At 40.8% G+C, this 24,963-nt stretch overlaps 1 protein-coding gene across 1 annotated transcript; it reads left to right on the top strand.

Annotated features, from left to right (window-relative positions):
- Window positions 1-1,518: 1,518 nt before the first annotated feature.
- Window positions 1,519-24,412, top strand: LOC143119643 (protein lin-28 homolog A-like). Its single transcript, XM_076281263.1, has 6 exons — window positions 1,519-1,560; window positions 2,655-2,703; window positions 2,981-3,076; window positions 6,793-6,980; window positions 15,210-15,397; window positions 23,898-24,412. Exons 1-6 carry the CDS (start codon window positions 1,519-1,521, stop codon window positions 24,235-24,237), a joined length of 903 nt encoding a protein of 300 aa, XP_076137378.1. The 3' UTR covers window positions 24,238-24,412.
- Window positions 24,413-24,963: the final 551 nt, after the last annotated feature.

Raw genomic sequence — 24,963 nt, 5'->3', positions numbered from 1 at the left:
GAATGCGTCTTGAGAAACCAGAAAGTGTCTTGAGTTTTAAAAACAAAACATCAGTATTTGGTTTTGTCACAATTAGCATGTACTGCCAGCATAGGACTAGGCCTAAGATATCTACTTAAGATACATCACTGTGTCAACTTTCTGTCCCACTCCTAAAAAAAGATATTATTATATTGTATCAGAAATTGTATCAACTTCCTCACTTCCTCACAAATTGTATCAACTTCCTCACTTCCTCACAAATTGTATCAACTTCCTCACTTCGTCCAAATGTATTGCTGGTCCCTGCGCTGCTGCACTGTTCTTTGCACTAAGACGCACACCTCATAAAGCACACAGGGTCTGTCACTGCAAGTGCCTCATGCTTATACATCCTTAGCACATTCATGTGGATTCTTGATTTAGTATCTTTTACTGTCCTTATTAGTAGCCTAATGTGGATTTGTTATTTGTTTGTCATCCTGTCTATGTTGTAGTGTATGTTGTGTGTGATGTCTTGAGCTACTGGGACCATGAATTTTCTCCTGGGGATCAATAAAGTATCTATCTATCTATCTATCTATCTATCTGTCTATCTATCTATCTGTCTATCTAGCTAGCTATCTATCTATTTGTCCACTGCATAACAGTACTACACAACAGAAATGACCTTGGCAGAGCTAGTGATCTCACCTTAAGGGAAATGGCTATAACAGTATTATGACCTAACAGTGTAAATAGAATTAGATGTGCATCTAGATTTAACTCCAATCTAACAGCTAACATCGCAAAAAAACTGTAAATAGTAGATAGTGGTCTGGTCTCGACCAGAGTTCTTCTCTCTCTCTCTCTCAATTCAATTCAAATATGCTTTATTGGCACAACAAATCAAATGATGCATTGCCAAAGGGTTCACAGGAATAATAATAATTACAAAAAAGTAAACAAACAAACAAACAAACTCTCTCTCTCGACTGCCTCTTTCATCTTGGGCTTGGTCTTGACTTGGACTTACAAACGTCTTATATAGCATTATACAGCATCACCTCTAGATGGCAGAGTGGTCTTGCAAGTTGGAAAAATCAAGTAGACTTCGTTTACGAAATTATCACACCTGTGTAGCTTTATCTGTTGATTGTGATTATATATATGTTATATATATATGTGGCTTTAAGTTTGAATGTAATCGTTTTCATGATTGGTATGGTTATTCCATGGGGGGGGGGGGGGGGGGCGTTTTAGGTTAATGCAAAATCGAATGAGGATAGTTCTCCAGAAAAGAGCCGCCAGCCACCTTCCCCTCGATAGCCTACAACTATTAAGTTGCAAATCTCTCACATCCACTGTGCGCCAAGCACAAACAGAATCGACACATTTCATATACATAGTGTATGAGTAACATAGAGTATGAAACAGAAAGACAGTGGTGTTGGAACAAAATGAAAGGGAAACCCCTTCAACATTGTTCCAATTTGGCGCTGTTTAACGGAGCGACCAATCGTTCGCATTGTGTTGCAAAGAGCAGGTGAGGCTGCGTGGATGCGAGAGGACCGCGCCGTTATGGCTATAGCCTCGCGCAAGGCAAGCAGCAGCAGGCTTCAACAGAAGAACGCCACCATCGACTGTCCTTCTGCGTCAAAATTGTGATTCATAACTGTAACACAACAGTGTGATGAGATTATTTTCCTGTTGGCAATGGGGACTGTTTGGTAAGCAACAATCGTGTCGTCTATGTGTCCCCTATAACCTCGAGCATTTATCCCTCCTCTGGTGAGCATGTTCCAGCTTGCTGTACACTGAGCTTTGTGGAAAAAAGGATGTCTTCGGGCTGTTGTGAAATCCTCATCATTTAACATTTACTCTACAGATGTGCAATATGGTGGTTCTTCCATGCTCTTCCGGGTTCATACGTAGGTTGCAGCATGGTTTCTTTGGCTGGAATCCAACAGGGTGTTCATTCATGAGCTCTCGAGCAGGTTCATGTGCAATTTTGCGATGTATAGGCTATAACACTATATGTAGCACTATAACTATATGTAGACGAGTGAAAAGTAAAGAGTAAGTGGTTTTCACTCGATTGAAAGATAGTCCGTTATGACAGCATATGACAGAATATTCATAGCCATCTCTGATCAGTGGTTGCCAAATATGAACGCGAGGGGGCATACAATGATGTAAAAATGTATATCCCACACAAGTTGTCTCCGCTGGGTACAATTCATAGTTTCCTTCATGCAGACTAAAGCCATGTCAAGCTGAATTATTTGTGTTAAGTTTTGTGTAGCGTTCTCTAGTAAGACAGTTTTTTTAAAACGCGTAAGCTTTGCGTGTTTACCTTTTTAAAATGTAATTATTAGGTTAACATTTGGCAATGGTCAGACCACAAACTTTGTAGCAAAGGCAAAAATACTCTATTCTCTTTCTATAAAGGACATACATGTCGTACAGCCTGGTACAAAAAGCATGTCTATTTTTGTACGTCCTGTGGGCAATGTGACTACCAGGGTTTTAGTGTCAATGTGTGTAAGAGAGGTCACCAGGTCGTGTTGCATTGATATTAAATTAGATAGGGTAGGCTATTAAATATTAATCAAGCCGGGGGCGTTTGAGTTGCAGTGCTAAAGACCCATGTTGTATGTGTCTCCGTATGCTCCCCCTCTCCCCCTGTTTTACAGGTTACTGATGGGAGCATGACAACACAGAAGCTCACCTCGGCAGTCCCAGGTCAGTGCGTGCTGGACTGACATTTAGGCTAGCAACCTATTTGCTTTGCGCATATAGCTTGAGTTTATTTGCAAGTTTTTTGTTTGGTGATATTCATGTCAGTCATGTGCTGTGGTGTATGTAACAGTGCCACACCAACGAGAAGTTAGATCAGGCTGCAATTTTTGAGGAAGCTATTTATGGTTTCAACGTGCGATTGTCATGAATGATTTGTCCTTTTTTCGCCTGTGTGCAAATCAGTGTTTATAGGATGCGTGAGAATGTGCTGTTTTTTCAGCGACTGACACAGACATTCGGGAGTTTTTCATAGAAAGATCAGTGCACTTCAGTATCCTGGTCAGGCTGCGCCCCAAGAGCGACTTCTCTGACGTAGGTATAGCAGTTGGTGATGTCAACAGCGTATACCAAAGACCAGCGCATAATTCTTTGCTAAGAACTATGTCCTGGTGTCCTATTTAGAAATTGTCTGAGTTTCAGTTTTTTCCGCGCCTGCCAGTTTTTATCTTAAATAACATTATGAAATTTAAAAATGTAGCATATCCACATTTGGATTCTTTCGACAAGTCTCTTAATCTGTTTTGTATGCATTCTATTATATGAGCAAATTCAAACGCCTATCCCGTTGGCAAGGTTATTTCCTTAAACCTAGGAGCCTAGGTCAATGTTTGCAAAATAATAGTTTGTTTAGACCTACTTTCATGAGTAATTTTAGTTAGTGTTGTGTTTAGCCTTGATAAATAGTATCATTTTTGAATGTTTTTAGATTTTTTTACCAAAAAATCTATCCCGACACAATGGTTATTCGAATTAAAAATATAAAAACAGTATTTCGCTGTAAAAAAATGTTCTTGCAAATCCATGGACTATCAGATGTAGCCAATTCAATTAAAGTCAATTCAAAGCTTATGAGGGGGTTTATATATTTGTATCACTTAAATGGTATATTCCCAAACCTTTAATGAATGCACTCTGTTGCAAAAAAATCGTGAGAATGTTGTCTATTGCGAATGAAAGTTAAAATAGGCTATACTCAAGATAACCAATGTGTAATTTAAGATATATAGAACAAGTACATTTGAGACAGTAGCCCGAGAAGATGATGTGGAACAAATTACAATTAAATAACTTTATTTACCTTTAAGACTGGTTTTGAAATAAATCAAACAGATTGGAGTCTAATAGTGCAAGAACATGCCTTGCCCTGATGAAAGTTCTCTTTGAATGAGCAGTCGCCAGCTAACGAAAGCCAGAACAATGCTCCAAACTTTCCTCCCTGCCCCCACTCACAGATATTTGAGTTGAAGAAAAGCTAAATGTTCCTCCTCCTAGGATGTCTCTTCTGTTATACGTATGTTATATGTCACACAAAATTGTGAAGATTGTAGATTGTATAGCTGACTATGTTACCCTTGAGGTCTTCTTGAACCACTTTCAAACACAAACAGGACACGTACTTCAGGGAATGTTGTCCAGACAGAATGTAACTAAATGTGTATTTTAATGCTAGAAGCAAAAAGAAGTCCTGAAAACGAGGTAATTTTGACCTCTTCCTTGAACCCGATGAACTAAAGAGAATGTTCTAATCTTGGGTGGCCTTGGATAACCCAAGTCATCACCAAGCTCCGCCTGCGTGGCAGGACGTGATTTTTCACAAGTCACGCATTCTTCAATTAATGAATGACCATGGCAGACTCATGAATTATGTCTTTCGGAAGTAATAATATGACACGCAGATACAAACATTGTATTACCATAAAAGATTGTTTACACGAAGCAGACTGTGCTTCAAGTTGTGACAAACACTCCTAACATTCTAATTAAAGTTATGTCGAGTTATTTTACTGTCTGTTTAACAACCATGGGTCTCTGTCATGCCTGCAAGATTATGTTAGTTTGCTTTCCTGGATTTTAGAAGCCTGTTAACATTGAACATGTTATGTAAATGAAATGGAATAAATTGGTGGGATGAATGGCATGGTATGGATGATGGTGAAACTATGCGACCCTTGAACCAGATTGGAAAAAAAAACATCATGGTAAAAGGTTGGGGGCAGGGCCACACAGAGGAACTCAACAGGGTGGGTTTGTGTGAATAGGACAGTGGATTCTGCTGGTTAAAATTAGTTATCTTGAAAATAGTTGTTTGTTATTTTTCAGTTTCTCTTAGACACATAGCCTACGATTGACGTGAAAAGCTCCCTTGTTGGGGAGCTTTATTGGCTTTTTAAATACGTTCAGTCTAAATAAAGTTTGAATAGTTGAAATTGTTGAAGTTAAAATTTTTCCAGCGTTTTGAGCATGTATGATGATGCCGCTCCGATTTTTGACCTTAGAGGTTGTATTTGCTGACGTGACCTGTTCTCTGGCTTTGTTGAAATAACCTATTGGACATTTACGGTTGAAGACGGCAAAGGAATGTCAGGACTCAGAACTTCTGCTCCAGTTGCTGGCATGTTTTTGGTTTCTTTTTACCGGTTTCATTCTTGTCTCAGGGGTCCTTCCTATTACACGCCCTTTCAAGATCAAATGGAAGGACCATCACGAATGCGACGGCTGGTTGTTTAACATTATTGTCAAAAATGGTCAAACCAAGCACCTTTAGGCTAGCCTATATCTTCAGGCGCCAAAGACAACATGAATAGCTTAAATGATCGAGAGGCTGTTCATCACAATTAACAATTTGCCTTGAAAGGGCAAGGCACAGCTGTGAATTCATAACACTCATTTAAATTGTGGTTTAGGGATGGCACATAATCTGGCTATTTAGTTTGAATGTGAAATGTATAAAGTAAGACCACCAAATATTATCAATTACTTTGTAATGTATTTAAAATTCTATCTCAGCATTTGAAATATTTTTTTAAAACACATTCACCTAAAATATCATTATATTTGTGAATAAAGCAATCCATGTTTTAAGCATGCTGATACGGTCTGCTGTTGGACATATTTACGCCAGAGGTTTAGGCTACCTGTTGACATAGGCCACAATATTGCGTAATTTCTGAACAGTAGCCTACCTTAATATCAGTAATGCAGCCTAATTAAGCAACTTACTGTAGACGCATTAAAAATGTTTTCAGGCTTGTTATATAAATACATTTCCCTTGTCAGTGTCATACTTGTGCCTGATGTAAAGAATTATTGAAAGTTGATTAACCGTAGCCTTTTAGTTTAATACTCTGTCGTTGTCAGCATTGAGTTGTCTTGATGAATTTAGTAGATTTTCTGAATTGACTCTGAGGTGGGTTCGTTCAACGACGATTGGTTGACTCTGTTCCCACTTTCTTGACTGTCCCCTCCCTCTTTCGGCCACGATTCGAACAGAAATTAGTCGCGAGAAAGCATGTAATTGACAATGTCACGTGTGAACCGCCGCTATAGCGCTAACAGAAGACAAGGAGGTGGGAGACCAAGAACAGGGGAGGAAGGAACGCAAGACCATGCAAGCTAAATTATGGTTGTTCAAAATCGGAATGTTGGATTAATGCAGAGGAGCAGACGATTTTCAAGACAAAGTTTCCATCTCCGAAGTTTGGCACGGAGGTTCGGCGGAGAAACATGGCCGAAGGTTATCCAATATTCTGTATCTGTTCAGACCGTCTCTGAAGGCTTCCCTCCGAGCCTGGTTTTTGAAAGGGGAGGAGGTCTGTGGCAAAAGAAAGTAGTTGCCACTGTTTGAAATTTCGTGTATTCAAGGCACTTGTTTTAATGCATATACAATGCGATTGTGTAACTTGTAGCGGGCTGCACGGGCTAAATGTACACACCTGCCTTTTTTTAGTTTAACAGAGGGGACATCATTTTTCAGATTTTCTGGGCTGCAGCATGCGTTTAGCATGAGTAGCTGGGATGGTGCTGTGCACAGGGGATAACTAACCGGCTGTATATTTTATATACATTAAAATGTTCTCAAATGTACAGTCAGTGTCTAGGCTGGACTAAAGCTTTTCGTGTAATGATGGCAACTCGTGAATGTTGTAGCCTATAGCCACAGAGCTAATGGTCGATAGGCGAGTAACTTTAGGATATAGCCTACTGAGCTTCTGGAAACGTGTAATTTACATTTTCTTCCTTAATTTTTCGAAGGTGGTGAGGGCAAAGGCGACGGAGAACCTGGGACTCTGTCCGAGCCGGAAGACAGTACACAAGCCCACAGCATGTGCGGAGCAGGCCACTGCAAGTGGTTCAACGTGCGGATGGGCTTCGGATTTATATCGATGACCAGTCGTGGAGGATATCCTGTTGATCCTCCCCTGGATGTATTTGTACACCAAGTAAGTTGTTTTGTATCAACATAAGCACAGTGCCAGTTCCATCATACGAACACATCCGCTGTAGCGGCACTGGATGCAAAGCTTTTGGTGAGAGGCTACAGCGTTGCTCAAGTGGTCGGGGTGTAGCAACATTTGTAACAATAGTTTGGGTTGGCAATCCGGTTAATGCGTCTTTTGCACATATTTGTTTCACTTAGTGAGATTTGCACATGTTTGTTTCACTTAGTGAGATGGCGTGAATTTGACTGAATCGTGCCTTATGCCCACGAAAAGATACACTTAGCTCTATACTTTAGTGTTGTTTTGTTGCGTTTGTTTATTGTTTTACTTCAGACTATTTGAGCCCTGTGTAGGTAATAATGTGTGCATTATACATTTACAAATGTCAAGTTTCAAATGTGTCGCTGTAATTAGTGTTGCATGGCCCACAGGCCTACTTTAAGTGTGAAGTTGTTTTGTATTTAGCTTCTTACGAAGGAACATGTGCGCCTCACCTTGGTACCGATATGACTCAAAAGTGCAGTCGTAACGTGTTTTAACCGCTTGAAAATGTTTAGGCCTATAGCCTACGTTTTGTCGTCAGCCATGTGTGGACACCCCAGATAGGTCATTGTAGCAGTGCAAGGCTCTTGTTCGGGACTTGTTGCTTGTTCTAGCAACTCAAGACGAGTCCTGATACATTTATATCCGTTTCTGTTTGCGAACGTGTTGTCCACAAACAGGCCCACATAGGTTATAAAGGCCTGCTAAAGTAGGCCTAATGTGTACACTAGTAGGGAAATTCCACGCAAAACTGTCACATCCATAACATGTGATAGACATGCCATAGACAATTGTCATATTGTCTTTTCTTTGCGTTATCACTATATGCTCCCACCAATAGCCAGGTGATTGATATTGTTTAATTCCAGTCATTAGCCTATGTTAGTAGCTGCCGGAATATAGGTCTACTGCCAGATTTTAATCAGGATTAAAGACAGCTGAGATCAGTTGTATTTTTTTTTTTTTAAATCAGGGCTGCAGTTTTTTTAGATTACATTATGTGCTTACATAATTGCAAAAGGGTTCTCCAATGTTTTCTCAGTTAGCCTTTTAAAATTATATCAGATTAGTAAACAGAATGTGCCTTTGGAACATTGAATGAATGGTTGATGTTGGGCAATGTAGATATTGCATTAAAATCAGCCATTTCTTTTTCAACAGTCAAGAACCCTTTTGCAATTACCTTCCCCTTGGGTGACCCTTCCAGTTGCATTGCACAGGTTTATTTCAGCATCTGTGGAAAGGGCCACCATATGTGGATCGAGGGTGTTGACCCCTCTGATCAAGCGTTTGGACACCTCACTTGGGAGACCTTGGGGTGTGTATGTGTGTTAGCGCACAAGTCTGTGAATTGTAAGTGGAGATGAGCGTGAGCCGATGGTAATATTTACATGGGAGACGCGGCCCCTATTTTGCCTCCTTGACACACGCTCTGTTGAATCCAAGGCCAGTTGGCTAATGCTGCATTCCTGATGGCCTGCCTCCATCTAGCCTGGTGCCCATGCCCATGTCGAGTGTGCAGCCAGAGTACCATCCATCCGTACTTACATGTTGTCCAGCATGGAAGCATGAAGCTCTGCTTTTAGTGTTTTTAAAATCACACTGGCTGATCAGGAAAGATTTTTTTTGTGGGGTGGCCATGTTGTGGTCGTATGTCCAGAGGGAGTGGGGGAAGGGGCCACTTGGGGGGCTATTCTCTAGGTGATACTGCAGAGACAAAAGCAAAGAGGCACTGGCCACACTCACTGAAAGTGGTTGACCACTGTTGGCTGTCTGTTGATCACTGTCTGTTGGCTTCACTGGGAATTCACAGTTTTTAGTAGGGATCGACCGATATGGTTTTTTCAGGGCCGATACCGATATCAATTATTACCAAAACAGGAGGCCGATAACTGATATGTAAAACCGATATTTCAGTTGTCAAAAAGGGGGGTAGATAGTAGCCTAAGCTATGGCGATATGCTGAAAATTTTAATTCAAAAGAAAAGCTAACTTTTCTTTCTTCTTTTGATACACAATTGTATCAACTTGCACAAGTGTAAATCCTGTGTATCATGTTAATCCAAGAGCTGAGTGATAGCAATTATTTTCATAGGCATACACAATGGGATATGTGCTTGTAAGGGACCAGTGACAAAGAGGATGCTTTGCCATCGTGTGTGTGAGTGCACGAGAGAGGGAAAGGGAGAGGAAGAGGTGCATGCGTGATGGCAAGTGTTACGGTTGAATAGTTTAACAAACCATTTTTAAAATAGTTCTTAGGCTATTTAAGCATGCAATTTGTGTCCATATGTAGGCTATAAGCTACACTTCTGTGAGCCTAAAAGGCACGTAATAGCCAGCTCAGGATGCAATTTAATTCAGGTCGGATTAAATTATGGCTGACCCTGGGTGCCTGTAGTCTTTTCTGACAGTCCGTCAAAAAGCAGCAACTAGACTTTTAGACGTTCGCTATCGCATAATTTAGGACTTGTCTACTATGTAGGCCTAAGGGATAACGTCCGCCGAGGTGTCCCATTATTAACAATTAATGGACGAGGCGGATGCAAAGAACTCCCGACGCGAAGCACCCGAGTTTGTAGGCCAACTAGTAAACGGTAGGCTATATCACTAACGTGCATCAATCGGGAATTCGCTAAATGAAGGAGGTGGGTGCTTTAGGCTACTTATTGATCCGGATCAAAGAGACAATAGCTTACAAAGTGGTGTTTTTGTAACTTCAGTGTAGATGATTGTGATTCACATTGCAACTTCAGCAATGTAAGGTAGGCCTACCTTCCTTACCTTCGAAAAATAGCTCCGTACAGCTGAAGCCCAGTCTACAATATGCCTCAGTGAGAATTCTAAACTTTCTCTGTGTTCAGTCTTCAATCCTGATTGGCTGCATTCGTGCTAACTAACAAATCAGACGGTGTAGTGGGCGGGACAATGCTCTCTACCACAGAGTAGCAAATGCAGGGAGTGAGAGACGCTTTACAGACAAAGTAGCGCGTTTCATTCTTTATCCATTTCAGTATCGGCTTATCGGTGGAAAAAATGACCGATACCAATTATTATAAAAATGCTAAATATCGGCCCTAATAATCGGCCCGGCCGATAATTGGTCGATCCCTAGTTTTTAGATTTAAACTGTGTGTGTGTGTGTGTGTGTTGGTTTTCTCCCATAAGGCCAGGCCAAGGCCAAGTTTAGGGCTTTTGTTGGTGCATGGCGACGTTAAAGTGGGCCTCTAGTAAGATTAACCATCAGGCCATTTCACCGTTTGGCATGCTGGCTCCACCCTTCCCAGCTAATGCCGGGCTTTGTTTCTCTTGCTCCTGGGCTTTTTTCCCTTTCCTTCAGAAAAAGGAGGAGAGAAAGGGGAAAATACCTAGTGCTCACATCACATGACTTCCTCCTGTGAGTCATCCATAGATGCTTGGAATGGGTTCTATAGTAAGCTGCAGACATGCATATGACCTGAAGGACTACTAGTGAATGCTACTGGGTTGTGTAGCATATTGCAGTGAGTATTACTACAGACATCTAAAGGACTGTTTCTTACTGATCTGGTTTGTTTACTGACATCATCTTTGTTTTTAAAAGTACTTCCACGTCTTAAGTATTAATCTCATCAAAATCCTCAAAAATCCTCATGGGTTTTCATCTGAGTCTTTTCATTCCTTCTTGCATCTTCAGTTTTTGTTTGTTGTTGTTTGCACTGCCATTATATTATTTTATTTGAAGTCACACATGTTCTAATTTGCAAGTTCGTTAGGCATTCATTTTAATAAAAGACATCTGAGACTAACATCTATACACACATTTTCCCTGAGCACACCAAGCACATTCCTTTTAGAGACTTGACACATTTGTTTTTTTTTATAAGCAACCATTTTTCAAAATGCTGTAATGTTTGCTGCTGGAGATGTACAAAAATAGAAGCCTTTCTTAACATGGATGTGTTGCGATGAGATCTGTGATGTATGGTAATTTATGTGTTTTTGTATTTGCATGTCATAAACTTGCAAAGAAAGACAAGGGATAGCAAGGGGACACAGACATTTTTTCTACAGTATGTGCACAATATACTCCTAATAATAATGTCTAAGTAATTTACTATACAAATTGTTAAACAGTTGAGTGTAAAGAAATCTGGCGGAAGGCTTAACATTTTCCTTAACAACCTTGATTTTTTTTATCAAGCGTTTGGTTATGTGCTTGTTGCATGAAAGAACATGTGCGGTCATTCTACAGACTGAAAATGAAGTACTACGACAGTAATAATATTCAGAATAAATGTAGAGTTTATTCAGATTGTTAAAGCCTTTATTTTCTCTGTTTTTAAGAGCCTCCTTGTCTTTCTCTGGAATGAATAACAAATGTCTTGTCATAGAGGAAATGAATATGCTCCAAAATATTCCATTAGTTGTTTGCTTTAAAGATTAGTACATTTCTCCTATTTCAACAAAGGCTCTGGGCTTCCCCTGTTTCTCCCCTCTTTTCCATTGAAACCTCTGTCTCCTCCCCCCGCACCCCCACCCAACCCAAATCGGGCAAAATGGCCGCTTATATCACACAACCACTATCCCATGGCTTGAAGGTTCAGCAGCAGAGCTCACCAGAGGCTAGCCAGGACTGAGAAGAGCAGTCTGGCCATCTCAGAGACCCCAACTTCCTCATTCTGGGCGCTGAACAACTGCTTTAGATTATTCGTTATGAACCACAAGGAAGTAGGATTTTGAATAAAAGCTGTAAAATAACATTTTGTCACAGTGAAGTGGCATGTGTTTTGATGTACAAATAATTATAGAAATAATTTTCAGGTTTAACATTAAGCATGAAAACAGTCTCACACAATAGATTTTTGGATGTTTTATTTATTTAGATCGAAATACTAGCCTTCTATCAATAGTAAACCTTTACCTCATTAACAAATTTGCTAGAGATAAACTAATATTAAATGTATCAATTTTGTGTATTTTCAATGCATCAGATAATTGGGTAGTCTATGCACTTAAATTCTCTTGATATACAGTATATACTGGCTCGATCCAGGTGCTTTAAACAAGTCTCGGAAGAGCTGCTGCTGTATTGCTGTATTCACTTTTTCATCTTCCTCGGAGTCATCAGCACGCAGTTATATTCCTTGAGCTAATTTAATCCCATCACCCAGAGCACACTGAAAACAGCTATGCCCACCACTCCCTCCAAATCAAACACGCACAGCTGCTATTGTAGTCACACAAGGTTGTTGCATGTGGCCCCCTCTCAGTGTAGATCCAGGATCCAGGCATTTAGCCTGTGGGTTTGGCACGCAGGCTGAATTAAGTCAAGGGCTTTTATGAAAGAATACTCTGATGTGGATGAGAGTGAAGCTGGAGCTGAACTAAGGCTGCGTCCATACACACGGGTTTTAAAACCAAAGCAGTGTAGTGTGGAAGTAGCCTTAGAGACAGGGTTTTATAGAAAGAATACCGTTTTAGTGTGAGCAAGAGAGAAGTTGAATAGCTGCCTCTTTAGGAAATTGTGTTATAATTAGCTTTTATATATCACCAAAACGCATTTATACTTGCGCTTGCCGACGCGCCAATGACTCTTCTCACCGACCACTGAAGAAGCAAAAAACGTAAACAAGAGGACCAGCTAACAGTGTAAAGAAAGGTCTGATCAGTAGAGCTACTTTGGTTAAAAATAAACCTCTTCATTACCTTTTGCTCGAACCCACCATGTCCCTGGCTGGTAACTTTGTTCACTTGTCCAGCTGACGATTAAAACTCCACGACCGTTTAGGCCATTCACCTGTGCACTGGGGACTTTGTTTACTGGAGTACAGTGACAGTGGGGAAATTTGCGATATCCAAGGGGGTTGGCGGCACAAACATTTCATCTCACAGGAATTGATGCAATGTTATCCGCAAGTAGTTGACACAGCTAACCACCAAAAACCCAGCTGTTCTAACATTAGCTTACCAGCTAAGGCTCTAGGCTACATACATGCTGCTAACTGCTGATAACTTTGCCTCTTTAAAGAGTTTTGTCTCCGCGATTGGCTTTGTTGTGATATGAACAAACTAGTTAATTTGCATGCATGCGTATTGCGCTGCGGTGTTGATGATGCTAACCTTTAGTTAACGCCGAGCCGAACGGTCATTCGGCCGCATTTATTTGCGCTACAACAATCTACAGTAGTTTGTTCCGATTCATGTGCAAGTAGCCTACAGAGGAGAGGAGAGGAGCGGGTCTGTGTGTGTGTGTGTGTGTGTGCGTGCGCGCGCGCGCGTGTATGGAGAGCACAGGACAAGGAGAAGCCGTGTCAGTGCCACTACATGTAGACCTATTTGTGAACTAACGAAAGAAGGTCATATCTACATGAAATAGAAACTAATCAGAATCATTAAATGTTTACAAGGCTGGAAGTTCAACAAATATAGGTCTACTAATGTGATTAAAGTAGTTAAATAAAAAATATTTCATTCATCAATCTTATTCAATGACCTAATGTCATCATAACATAGGCCTGGGCTCCAGGAAAGAACAGTTTATGTTTAACTTATCTAATTTTGTGTTGGTCATACTATAGAATAATATATTGCTTGTCTTTGTTGAATAAGACAGAAGATAAAGAGCTTAAAAATAATCGCATATCGCATCGCAATCGCAATATTGGTGAGAAAAATCGCAATTAGATTTTTTTCCAAAATCGTTCACCCCTACTTAATAATATGCATCTTAATCTTAAATTGCATCTTGATTACTGTTAATATAGTATCCATTTGAGTTCAAATGAGATTTTAAGCCAATGTATGAAATGAAATAGAATGGTCAAGTTCCAGTATTGCTTTGACATTACATTTATTTTGCAGCAATATACCAGAAAATACTTTTATTTAGTTTAATTAAGACAACAAATCGGTTTTAAATAAGTTTACTAAAGATAATGAACCTTTCAAAACAATAGAAATATCTAAGATACTATTCAGATCTTTGTAATTTTACTGTAAATAAATATCTAGCAGTTTTAATAACCTCTTCCCTCACAACTGTTTGTACTTGTACTCTGCACAATGACTAAGGTTGAATCTAATTTAATCTAATCTAAAACTGGAAAGAAAAACATAATTTCCTCAGTAATGGAACTAGATTTCCATTTGGAAAAGTCTAGTCTTGTTTATTAGAAAACAAAGAATTATAAAAAAGGGAAAAGCCCTTGTGAAGAATATTGTAGAATATTGTAGTCCCCATAAATCTCATTAAGTGCAGTTGTCATACAGAAGCATTATTGGTATGATCGACTAATAGAGAGAGAAATGGATAAAGAGAGAGAGAGAGAAGGAAAGATAGATATGTTTTATGATTGTACGGATATAAGCAATGTTTGCATCTATCTCTATACTCCAGTACAGTCTGTAACATAAAATAATTGTCTGACAGAACAGCGTCCAACATCAGCTGTGTTTGCCATGCCTCTCTGAGGCTTCAGTCCCCTGGGCACAAGGATGCCCCACCGGAAAATGAGTGGCCGCTCTACTCTGCACAACATCAACAGGAGGGAAAGAGAAGCAGTGTGCACGTGGGTGTGCTGGGGTTAGCACCAGAATGGAATAAAGCTGTCTCATTATGGCCATTGGGGGGGTTTGAAATGTGTACACGGCTGGCTATTTATAAACCTGCAAGACTAAGAGCATCTTCTCCGTTCTCCCGAGTCTCTACTTTCTCCTTTTCCTCCTCTGTCCTTGTGTAGGCATTCAGTCAGGTTTCATAGGCTAACATACTGTTTTTTTTCCCTGTCAGCAAACATTTTTTTTTTTTTTAGATAGTGAAAGTCAGCCTTTTTGGTGGCAAGCAAATGTAGAAAATGGTTTTCTGAACACTGGTACATTACATGGATGCTGCCTCTTATACGGAGAGTAGCCTTACAACAATGTCTGGACCAAATGTGTGTTTCACTCCATTCTTTGTTGTGGTGATGAGTTTGTTTATTCTAGCCTTTAGATATATTTGTTTTATTAAATATAAATCCTCTTCTGTTAAAAACAAGTATTTCCTCTTTTCAGAAATAAACAGAAAGGAATGTGAAGCTAATATCTAATGTCCTCATTGTTTTCTCCTCTCGTTTAAATCTTTCACCTTTCTACCCGTCTTTCTATCCATCTCTCCTTGTGTATATATGTACCACTATCTGTCTGTCACTGGTCTGCTTTTGTCAGAGCAAGCTGCACATGGAGGGCTTCCGCAGCCTGAAGGAGGGGGAGGCCGTGGAGTTCACCTTCAAGAAGTCCTCCAAGGGCCTGGAGTCCGTGCAGGTCACGGGGCCAGGAGGAGCACCCTGTGTGGGCAGCGAGAGGAGACCCAAAGGGAAGATTGTGCTGTACAAACGGAAGCCAAAAGGAGATCGGTGAGCAAGCTATTACTAAAGCCTCCCTTTGGGTCTGCCTGTCTGTGTGTGTGTGTGTTTGTGTGTGTGTGTGTGTGTATGTGCGCGTGTGTGCACAGGCTACTATAGGGCTGCAACTAACAATTATTGTCATAGTTGATTTAATCTGAATCTTTTTAGTTTGAATAGTTGTTTGATCTGTAAAATGGTGAAAATCTATATATCAGGGTTTCCCCAAAGCCCAGGTTCATGTCCTCAAATGCCTTGATTTGTCCACATACCAAAGATATTTAGTTTATTGTTCTAGAGGAGTAAGTAAAGCTAAAAAAAGCAGAATTGTTTTGCTTTTTTCCTTAAAATAAATGACACAAAATGATTAATCAAGTACCAAAATAGTTGGCGATTAATTTATTATTTGACAATTAAAAGTGCGGTCAGCAATCGTATGCAATTTCAAGCCCGTAACATATTTTTTGTCACATTCAGCAATTATCTCTCATGATTTGCTAGCTGCCCAATCCATTAGTACACTGTTAAAAAACACTGTTCTCTGTAGTCAATCCAGGCTCTGAAAACTGCAAACCAAGTAGGGACAGCTTGTCCCCTACACAAAAACAAAACCCTGTGTGGAGTTTCTCTGGGAATGCTGAAGTGAGGGGTGAGCTACCTCTCTGGTGTTTCATTTGGCCCTTGGTTAAAATATAATGTATGTTGTTTTGGACAAAAGCTAACAAATGTGAATATAAACATCAAGATAAACAAACGTGACTTCCTGCACAATCGCAGACTGCATCTTTAATCAAATTGAATTAAACCAGGATTGAAGGGACCACCGGAACAGAATGAGAGATGAGAATGGCAATATACAAATTGTTGCTGTTATTGACCCGCAATTTTCTGGCTATTAACCATACCAAATTATACAACCACATTACCCACATTACAGCATTTTGTGTAATTTTTCAAAACCTGTGGATGATTGTTCCTCATATGCTATGTTTCTTAATGCGTTACAGTGTTGGTGATCGCATTTCTTCATAACGTTTTCTAACTGCTGTACCAAAATGACTGGCTCTTTTGAGATGGAAGTGCAGTGTGTGTGTGTGCTGGCAGTAACATTCAGAGGATGTGCGGAGATGGATGTAGCTCTTGGTATTTCATTTCTGCATCTGTTCTTGTTCAATGCCACGATGCTTGTTTTACCCAGCTTTTTTGATGGTCAGGTAACCACACGGTGTGTGTGTGTGTGCAAAAATTTGCATTGCAGAGAATGTGTGGACATGGCAACAGCGATCAGACTCTTCCACACATTAGGGTTGATGCTGGTTGCCATGGTTTTCTTGCAACATTGTTCGAGCCAGCTCTCTCAGCCCAAACCCCCCATTGGCAAATTGCTGCTATTTCAGGGGGCTTTTTCGGAGGCGCTGGTGCACAGGTCTCAGCTGTTGCTGTTTATTTTAGCACTATCCCCACAGCATTGGTCTCCACCTATGCAGGATGGGTTAATGGCGGAAATAGAGAGATAATCCAGATGGTAGAATGATTGCAGCCCATCCCAACACATTGCTGCAAGTGCAAGGTGTTTCTATGTGTAGCAAAAAATGTACCCATTAAGTTGTCTTTTTTTTTTCCTGGTCCCAGACAATTATGGTTAATTGCAGTGTCAGAATCACTCTCAATTATATATAGTTTACCAAGATTAGTGTCAGGCTGTGAGGTGGAATTTCAATCAGAAGCGTGTTTGGATGTCTAGCTTTGTTCTGGTGCCTTGTTGTCGTGTAGTAGCCTACAGAAGGCTGATGCACCTATGGCAGCTTTTCCTGCAGCCTGTCCATGATGGTAAGAGGAAACAGTTTGTGTGTTCCTTCTGGGTGAGCAGGTGGTGAAGGTGTCTTACCTAAATAAGTTTGCTTGTCTTGCTACATTGAACTCCACCTTGATTTATGGCTTGCCGTCACACTCTCTCTCTGTATCACAATGTTGAATTGCTTTACAGATTAAATGAACCTGAAGAGATGCCTTGTATAATAAAGCCATAATAACATGTAGCATCTTGCCATGCGGTTGATGTGAGATTCTGCAGATCAGTTCTTAAAAATACAGATTAGATCAAGCACATTGTGAACATTCTAATGCACGGATGTGTGCGTTTTGCTACAGTTGAAGACTTAAGGAAGTGGTATGCACATTTGCACGCATTGACGCACGGTCAAGGCACGGCATGCGACATTCCCTCGCATGCCACGTTGATGACGCAATTCTCGTCACGCACCCAACTAAGAGACTAAAAGACTATACCAGGCTTATTAGTTAGAGCTATACTTTTAAACTAAATTTAAGATGTTTAATGCTACCCATACATCAGAAGACTTGGACAAGATTTGGGAAAGATTCTTAAAAGATTGGAGTGTTTTAACTAATGTCCCCCATTCAAGCTTTACTCAAAAGACTAGTCTTTCAAGAATCTTTCCCAAATCTTGTGAAAGTCTTCTGGTATAAGGATGGCATAAGGCATTTTTATAATTTAAGGCCTAGAATGTCTATAATTGTAGAAGGGCAGACATTAAATTTGATTCGGAGCATGACTTTTTGGGTTTTTTTTTTAAGTGTCAGACCTGCCAACCTGTATGCATTTTGACACGGTCAATGGTCTCTGGTGCATAGTAGCTTGCCAATGAGCTTTTAGTCTGCGGAAAAGAGTTCAGCTAATCATGCTGGCTTGCTGGCTTCAACTAATCATAACGAAGGATTCATTCCCCTTGTCTTCATCCAGTGTCAGTTCCCTGCCTGGAATCAGAAATCTGATGGATATACTTTGTTTTGCCACCCTTACGCACATACAGACCAAGAAAAACAGTCAGTCATTCTGTGTCAAACTAGATGTACCGCAGAGCGGTACAAAATATGACCGCCGCCCAGTCCAGCACATTTTTTCCACAAAAAGAAATCACGCTGAAAGGCCTATATGATTCTAACTGTCTCACTAAATTGCATTATCCACACTCAATTCTCACTGGTATCTGCTAGACAACAAGTCCCAAAACATGATTAGTTCATAGATTTCACATGTAAAATTCATTTTATACAACCCCACCTCCATCTTGCCTGTTCATAATTCTGAGAAATTCTTGATTGTTTGTGTTATGTTTATGTTATGTGTGTGTGTGTGTGTGTGTGTGTGAGTGTGTGTGTGTGTGTGTGCGTGCTTGTGTGTGTGCCTGCGTATGTGCCTGTGCATGGAAGCGTACATATGTCTACTGTGTGAGTATATGTCATACGTATGATTACTGTGAATGTGTGTGTGTGTATCTGTTTGTGCACATGTGTGCACATGAAATGGGTTAACATGACCCCTGGAGGCAAATATACGGAAAAAAAATGGTCATTCTAGGCCCTACAGTTCTCAAGATATTCACAGAGAACTGTGTCTGGCCTACCCTCCTTTCGGGGGGTCCAGTCCAGCGGGGGGGCTACAGATCAAAACGAAAAATGACGGTTCCATGCTATCCATGTGGGGGTACATGCCCACCAAGTTTTGTGTACCCCGGTCTTTCAGTGTCCCGGGAATCCTTGTTGGTGTACGTCACTAAATGTACACATAAATTATTTTATTGTAAGGCCCCCCATGAACGAAAGTACACAAAACTTGGCATGCATTCGGAGGGTGTCATAATGATCCTACACTTTCAATTTCGTGCAGTTTTGACCATGTCAGCCAGAGATATTGTGATGAAAACACCTACATTTTTGCTTTTTCATTTTTAACTAGGTGGCGCTATACATGAAATAAGTGGTAATGGGATGGGTTGACATGGCCCCTTGAGATCAACATACAAAAAAAAGGTGGACCTCCTAGGCCCTACGGTTCTCGAGATATTCACAGAAAACTGTCTCCGGCCACCTACAGGCCAGTTGGTGTATAGTAACATAAATGAATTTATTGTGTGGCCCCCCATGAACGGAATTCCACGAAACTTGGCGTGCATTCAGAGGGTGTCATAATGATCATACACTTCCAATTTCGTGCAGTTTTGACTATGTTAGGTCACAGATACCTGCGATTACAACACCTCATTTTTACTTTTTTGTGTTTAACTAGGTGGCGCTATACATGAAATGAGTGGTTATGGAATGGGTTGACATGGCCCCTTGAGATCAACTTACAAAAAAAAAATGGTCCTCCTAAACCTTACGGTTCTCGAGATATTCACAGAAAACTGTGTCTGCCCTACCCTCCTTTCGGGGGGTGCAGTCCAGCGGGGGGGCTACAGATCAAAACGAAAAACGATGGTTCCATGCTATCCATATGGGGTTACATGCCCACCAAGTTTCGTCTACCCCGGTCTTTCAGTGTCCCGGGACTCATTGACGGAAATTTGGACATGCGAAAAAGAAAAAAAAAAAAAAAAAATCTGACTAAACCTATATGACCGCCGCTTCGCTGCGCGGCGGTCATAATAACTGGATCCTTTAATTTACCTTGCAGATGAATAGAGGAACTATCCAACTCTATCCATCTCCTATCCAGCTATAGTTATGGTTATTATGACTGCCGCGCAGCGAAGCGGCAGTCATATAGGTTTAGTCAGATTATTTATTTATTTATTTATTTATTTATTTATTTATTTTTTCCGCATGTCCAAATTTCCGTCAAGGATTCCCGGGACACTGAAAGACTGGGGTACACGAAACTTGGTGGGCATGTAACCCCACATGGATAGCATGGAACCATCGTTTTTCGTTTTGATCTGTAGGCCCCCCCCCCCCCCCCCGCTGGACTGGACCCCCCGAAAGGAGGGTAGGGCAGACACAGTTTTCTGTGAATATCTTGAGAACCGTAGGGTCTAGGATGACCAATTTTTTCTGTATGTTTGCCTCCAAGGGTCATGTTAACCCATTCCATGTGCACACATGTGCATAAACAGATACACACGCACACGCGTACATTCACAGTAATCATACGTATGACACATACTCACACAGCAGACATATGTACGCATGCATGCACATGCACAAACACACATACGCAGACAAACACACACACACACACACACACACACACACCCACATAAACATAAACGTGTGCACGCACACATGCACACAATTCAAGAATTTCTCAGAATTATAAACAGGCAAGATGGGGGTGAGGTTGTATAAAATGAATTTTACATGTGAAATCTATGAACTAATCATGTTTTGCTACTTGTTGTGTAGCAGATACCAGTGAGAATTGAGTGTGGATAATGCAGTTTAGTGAGACAGTTAGAATCATATAGGCCTTTCAGCGTGATTTATTTTTGTGGAAAAAATCTGCTGGACTGGGCAGCGGTCATATTTTGTACCGCTCTGCGGTACATCTAGTTGTTATGGGATTTGGCAGACGCCTTTTTCCAAAGCGACACACAAATACAAAAACAACATAATATTTAAAATTGAACAGGGAATAGATTAGAATGTTGGTCAAACTATAATAAGGAGAATGGCAATAATAAACAACAATGTCAATTCAATTCAATCAATAGCCTAATAAAATAAGCAATGAAAATGAGGGAAAAAGCAATAATAAACAATAATGTCAATTCAATCAATAATATAAAAAACAATGACATGGTAAGACTACATTAAGGATATTATCAATAATAAACAATAATGCTAAATTAATCAACAGCCTAATAAAAATAAAACAATATTATACAAACCATAACGCATAAGAAGCGCTTAAAGGTGCCATGTGTGTAATGTCCGCCAAAAAATCAATCCATACTCCACATTCCATAAAAGATGGGGGCAGTATACCTCCAGAAAGTGAGTTGGTCTACCCTAGAGTAACAACCGAGAAACGTGTATTGCAGTTTGGCTGGCGGTTATGTTGCCCGCATACCGCCTCCCATGGCCGAAACTGGTATAATCACACCTGTCGGGCTGTGGCTAGTAATTTAGCATGCTAATTCAGGTTGATATCTCTGCAGCACTATACCTTGTCATTTTTTTAATGACATCATCTCCCTTATTTCTTCTCATTCTTTTGATGTGTGTAGCTCATTTTTTGGATATTTTTACCTCAATTCCTACACATGGCACCTTTAAACAACTAAGTGCATGTTGAACAGGAATGTCTTTAGACCCCTATTAAATGACCCAAAACTACCACAGGAATGGAGAGCACTGGGCAACTCATTCCACCAACATGGAACCATTGAGGAATAGAGTCTTGAATTAGACCTAGTGTGTATGACTGGTCGACATAACAGACGCTCATCAGAAGACCGCAGTGGGCGGTTGTAAGCCATTTATTACCACACAGTGTGTGTGCCCTTTTTATATATGATAATGACGACTAAAATCATCCAAATGTTTAGATACACCTAAGTATTTGGTTTAATATTATACACAAGCTGACACACCTAGGTTTCATTGGCTATTAAGCAGAGGTTTCCACCCCATGGCATGTTTGATTGTAATTAGTGGGTGTGTATACTGTGTAAGTTTCATAGCTCCGACATGTTTGATTATAATTAGTGTGTGTGTACTGTGTAAGTAGTCAGTGAGTTTCAAAGCTCTTGTGAGACCTCTGCACATCTCACCCAGGGCTGCACTGACTTTGCTGGCTACTGAGGAAAACAATGGGGGGAAACAAAGGAGATGTCAAAAGATTTGAAAGAAAAGAGAATTGACTGTATAAATCAGCAAAAGGATATAACAAGATATCCATTATCCAATGCCAGTAAGTAGTGTTCAAAGTCTGATAAAGAAGTGGAGAATTAGTATTTTGTATAATCCCAACCCACAGCCAGGCAGGCCAACAAAGATTTCAGGAAGATGGCAAGAAAATATTTTGAGACTTAAAGAAAAGCCCTCCCGGCTGGAATACTAGCTTTACAGCAAGAAAGTGGTTCCACTTTTTCAAGACCCACAGTAAAGAGACACTCGAACTAAAATGGGCTGCACAGTCTGGTTGCCAGCAAAAAAAACCCATTATTGTGCCAGTGGCATAAAACAGCACCTAGACACGCCTCATAACTTGTGGAACAAAGTTATTCGGAGTGAAGAGAATTAGAACTTTATGATCACAGCAAACAATATGTTTGGAGAGGAGTCAACAAGGCCTACATTGATTACAAAAAGTGCATCATCCCTGCTGTAAAGCACTGAGGTGGATCTCCGATGTTTTTGTGGAATGTCAGCTACAAATTCACAGGAGGACAATTTGCACTCGTTAGCATGAAGGCTGGACATCAGAGTTTTCAACATGACCGTGATTCGAATCACATGGTCAAGTCGACCCTTCAGTGGCTACAGCAGAATCTGAAGGTTCTGGAGTGTCCATCACTCTTCTGACCTCAACATCATTAAGCCACTTTGGGGAGATCTCAAACGTGCAGTTTATGCAAGACAGCCAAAGAGTTTATTTGACCTGTAGGCATTTTGTCAAGAAGTATGAGTATCTTCACCATCTAAGAAAATAAAGGTACTCATCCACAACTATCCCCAAGGACTTGGTATGTTTACTTTTGAAGAGGAATCTAATCGGTCATCATCATTATGTTCTTCATTGCTATGTTTTGTTTAATGATTATACTTTTCTCTGATGCATTATGGTATAATCACATTCAAATAAATATTGTGTTTTGCCTGATCACTTGTGTTTTCTTAAAATAATGGTACACATTTTGCAAGGGTATGTAAACATGAGCACACCTCTTAACCATCTATCCATCCAAATGATCTAAAATCCTGGGTAAACCTTTATTACGGTCCAGTGTGCATGAGGGGTAGGCGGTAAGGCGGGCGACTGCGGATGAAGCTCAAATTCCAGTGTCCCTGCCCCCACCCTCACATGGTCTAATTGAAGATGCCACCGAGAGGGACCCCCTGCAAGCCTCTCGCTCAACCATGCGGAAAAGTTTGTTTCCCTCAATAACAGCTGACGAAAATGCAGCGCGACAGTAACCCCAGACAAAATAGTAGTGTAACTTGTCATCGTAGCATTTAAACTGATGCGAAAAACTAGCTTTGTAGCCTTTTCATTAAGGCTCAAACTTACTAAAGCTATTAGCTATTATATATACAGGTCTCCTTACACAGTATATGCCTTTGGAGGCTGAATTCATGTTTTTGAAAAATGTAATCGTTATTAGAAAGCACAAGAAATACTAAATAATAGTAATAATTACTAAAAATAATAAATAACAGACAATTGCTGGCCAGAGATAACTCAAATATCTGTATTCAGAAGGGATTCAAATTAACGTATAATTCATTGTATGACCTTAAAACGTAGCTTGCTGCTGTTATTTACATTATTATTGTTATTGCATAATGAATGTTGTCCATCTATTGTGACGTCAATATGCATCCAAACCTGCTGTTCATATGGTGTATGTACAACTTTGCCATTCACTAAATAACTGAATGCCGAGGGATCACATTTAGCAGATAGAAATGCATCACACATATTAAATCATTAAATATTTATGACCAATATTGCCCAATAAAAGACATATTATATTGTCATTCTCAGATGCTATAACTGTGGAGGTCTGGACCACCATGCCAAAGAGTGCAGTCTCCCACCCCAGCCAAAGAAGTGCCACTACTGCCAGAGCATGTCACACATGGTGGCCCAGTGCCCCCAACGGGCATCTATGCCTGCTGCTGCTGCTGCTGCTGCCACCGCCACCACCACAAGCACTCAGGGAAGAGCCGGCACTGACCTCCACACCTCTACCTCCGGGCCCCTGGCCAGCGCCCACCAGTCTTCACAGGAGGCCTCCCCCAGCAGCAAGTCCTCCAGCTCGCCTGAGGAGGGCCTGCCTAGGACCTCCACCGCAGCAGCCCACAGGAGGAGGAGGAGGTGCTGAGGAGAGGGTTGCTCCTGGCCTAACTTAAACACACACACAGACGCAAACACATATACGCACGCACACACACACACACATGTGTATGCACACACTCACCTACACTCACACACACACACACAACAATCCCATCCACATACATGAAGGTGCTATCTGTTCTGCCTTCTGCCCATAGATCATAGCCCACTACACATCTACCTCCCAGTGATTCCACAGTTTGTCATGAATATCCAACAATGACAATAATACTCACACTGCTACTGCTGTCTCACTCATACCACAAGCATATCAGACTATATGAATGTTCCTGGAGACCTCAAGGCAAAGTGATTTGTCATGACAAACAAGCAACAAACCAACATCTTGCCTGAACTTTGACCTGAGCTGTTGTGTTGCTTACTTAGATTTCGCCAAGTGATTTCCTTATTGTTTATACCAGCGTACCCATTACGGGTGCATGGGCAGAATCTCAGAGGTTAACGAAAAACAAACAAAGATCTTAAAATCATCCTCACAGTTTGCCTGAAGCACTCTTTATCGACGCGTGAGACAATCAGCGCAGAGGCTAGGCAGAAACCAAAGGACGACGACTCTGGCGCCAATTTCACCCCCTCGGAGAGCACAGGATGCACCAAGAGGTCTTGTGCAGTCCGGTCATAAGACACTGGAAACCAATACCTCCTGACTCAGCCCAAGTGCGCCCCAGAATGTATCGCTCTGTCGTCAGCC

Source organism: Alosa pseudoharengus, unplaced genomic scaffold (genome assembly GCF_046254945.1).
Source record: "Alosa pseudoharengus isolate Yale_2024_CS ecotype anadromous, Long Island Sound unplaced genomic scaffold, YU_APseudo_1.1 YU_APseudo_1.1_scf_12, whole genome shotgun sequence".
NCBI lineage: Eukaryota > Metazoa > Chordata > Actinopteri > Clupeiformes > Clupeidae > Alosa > Alosa pseudoharengus.
This window is presented reverse-complemented; position numbering and strand designations above follow the sequence as displayed.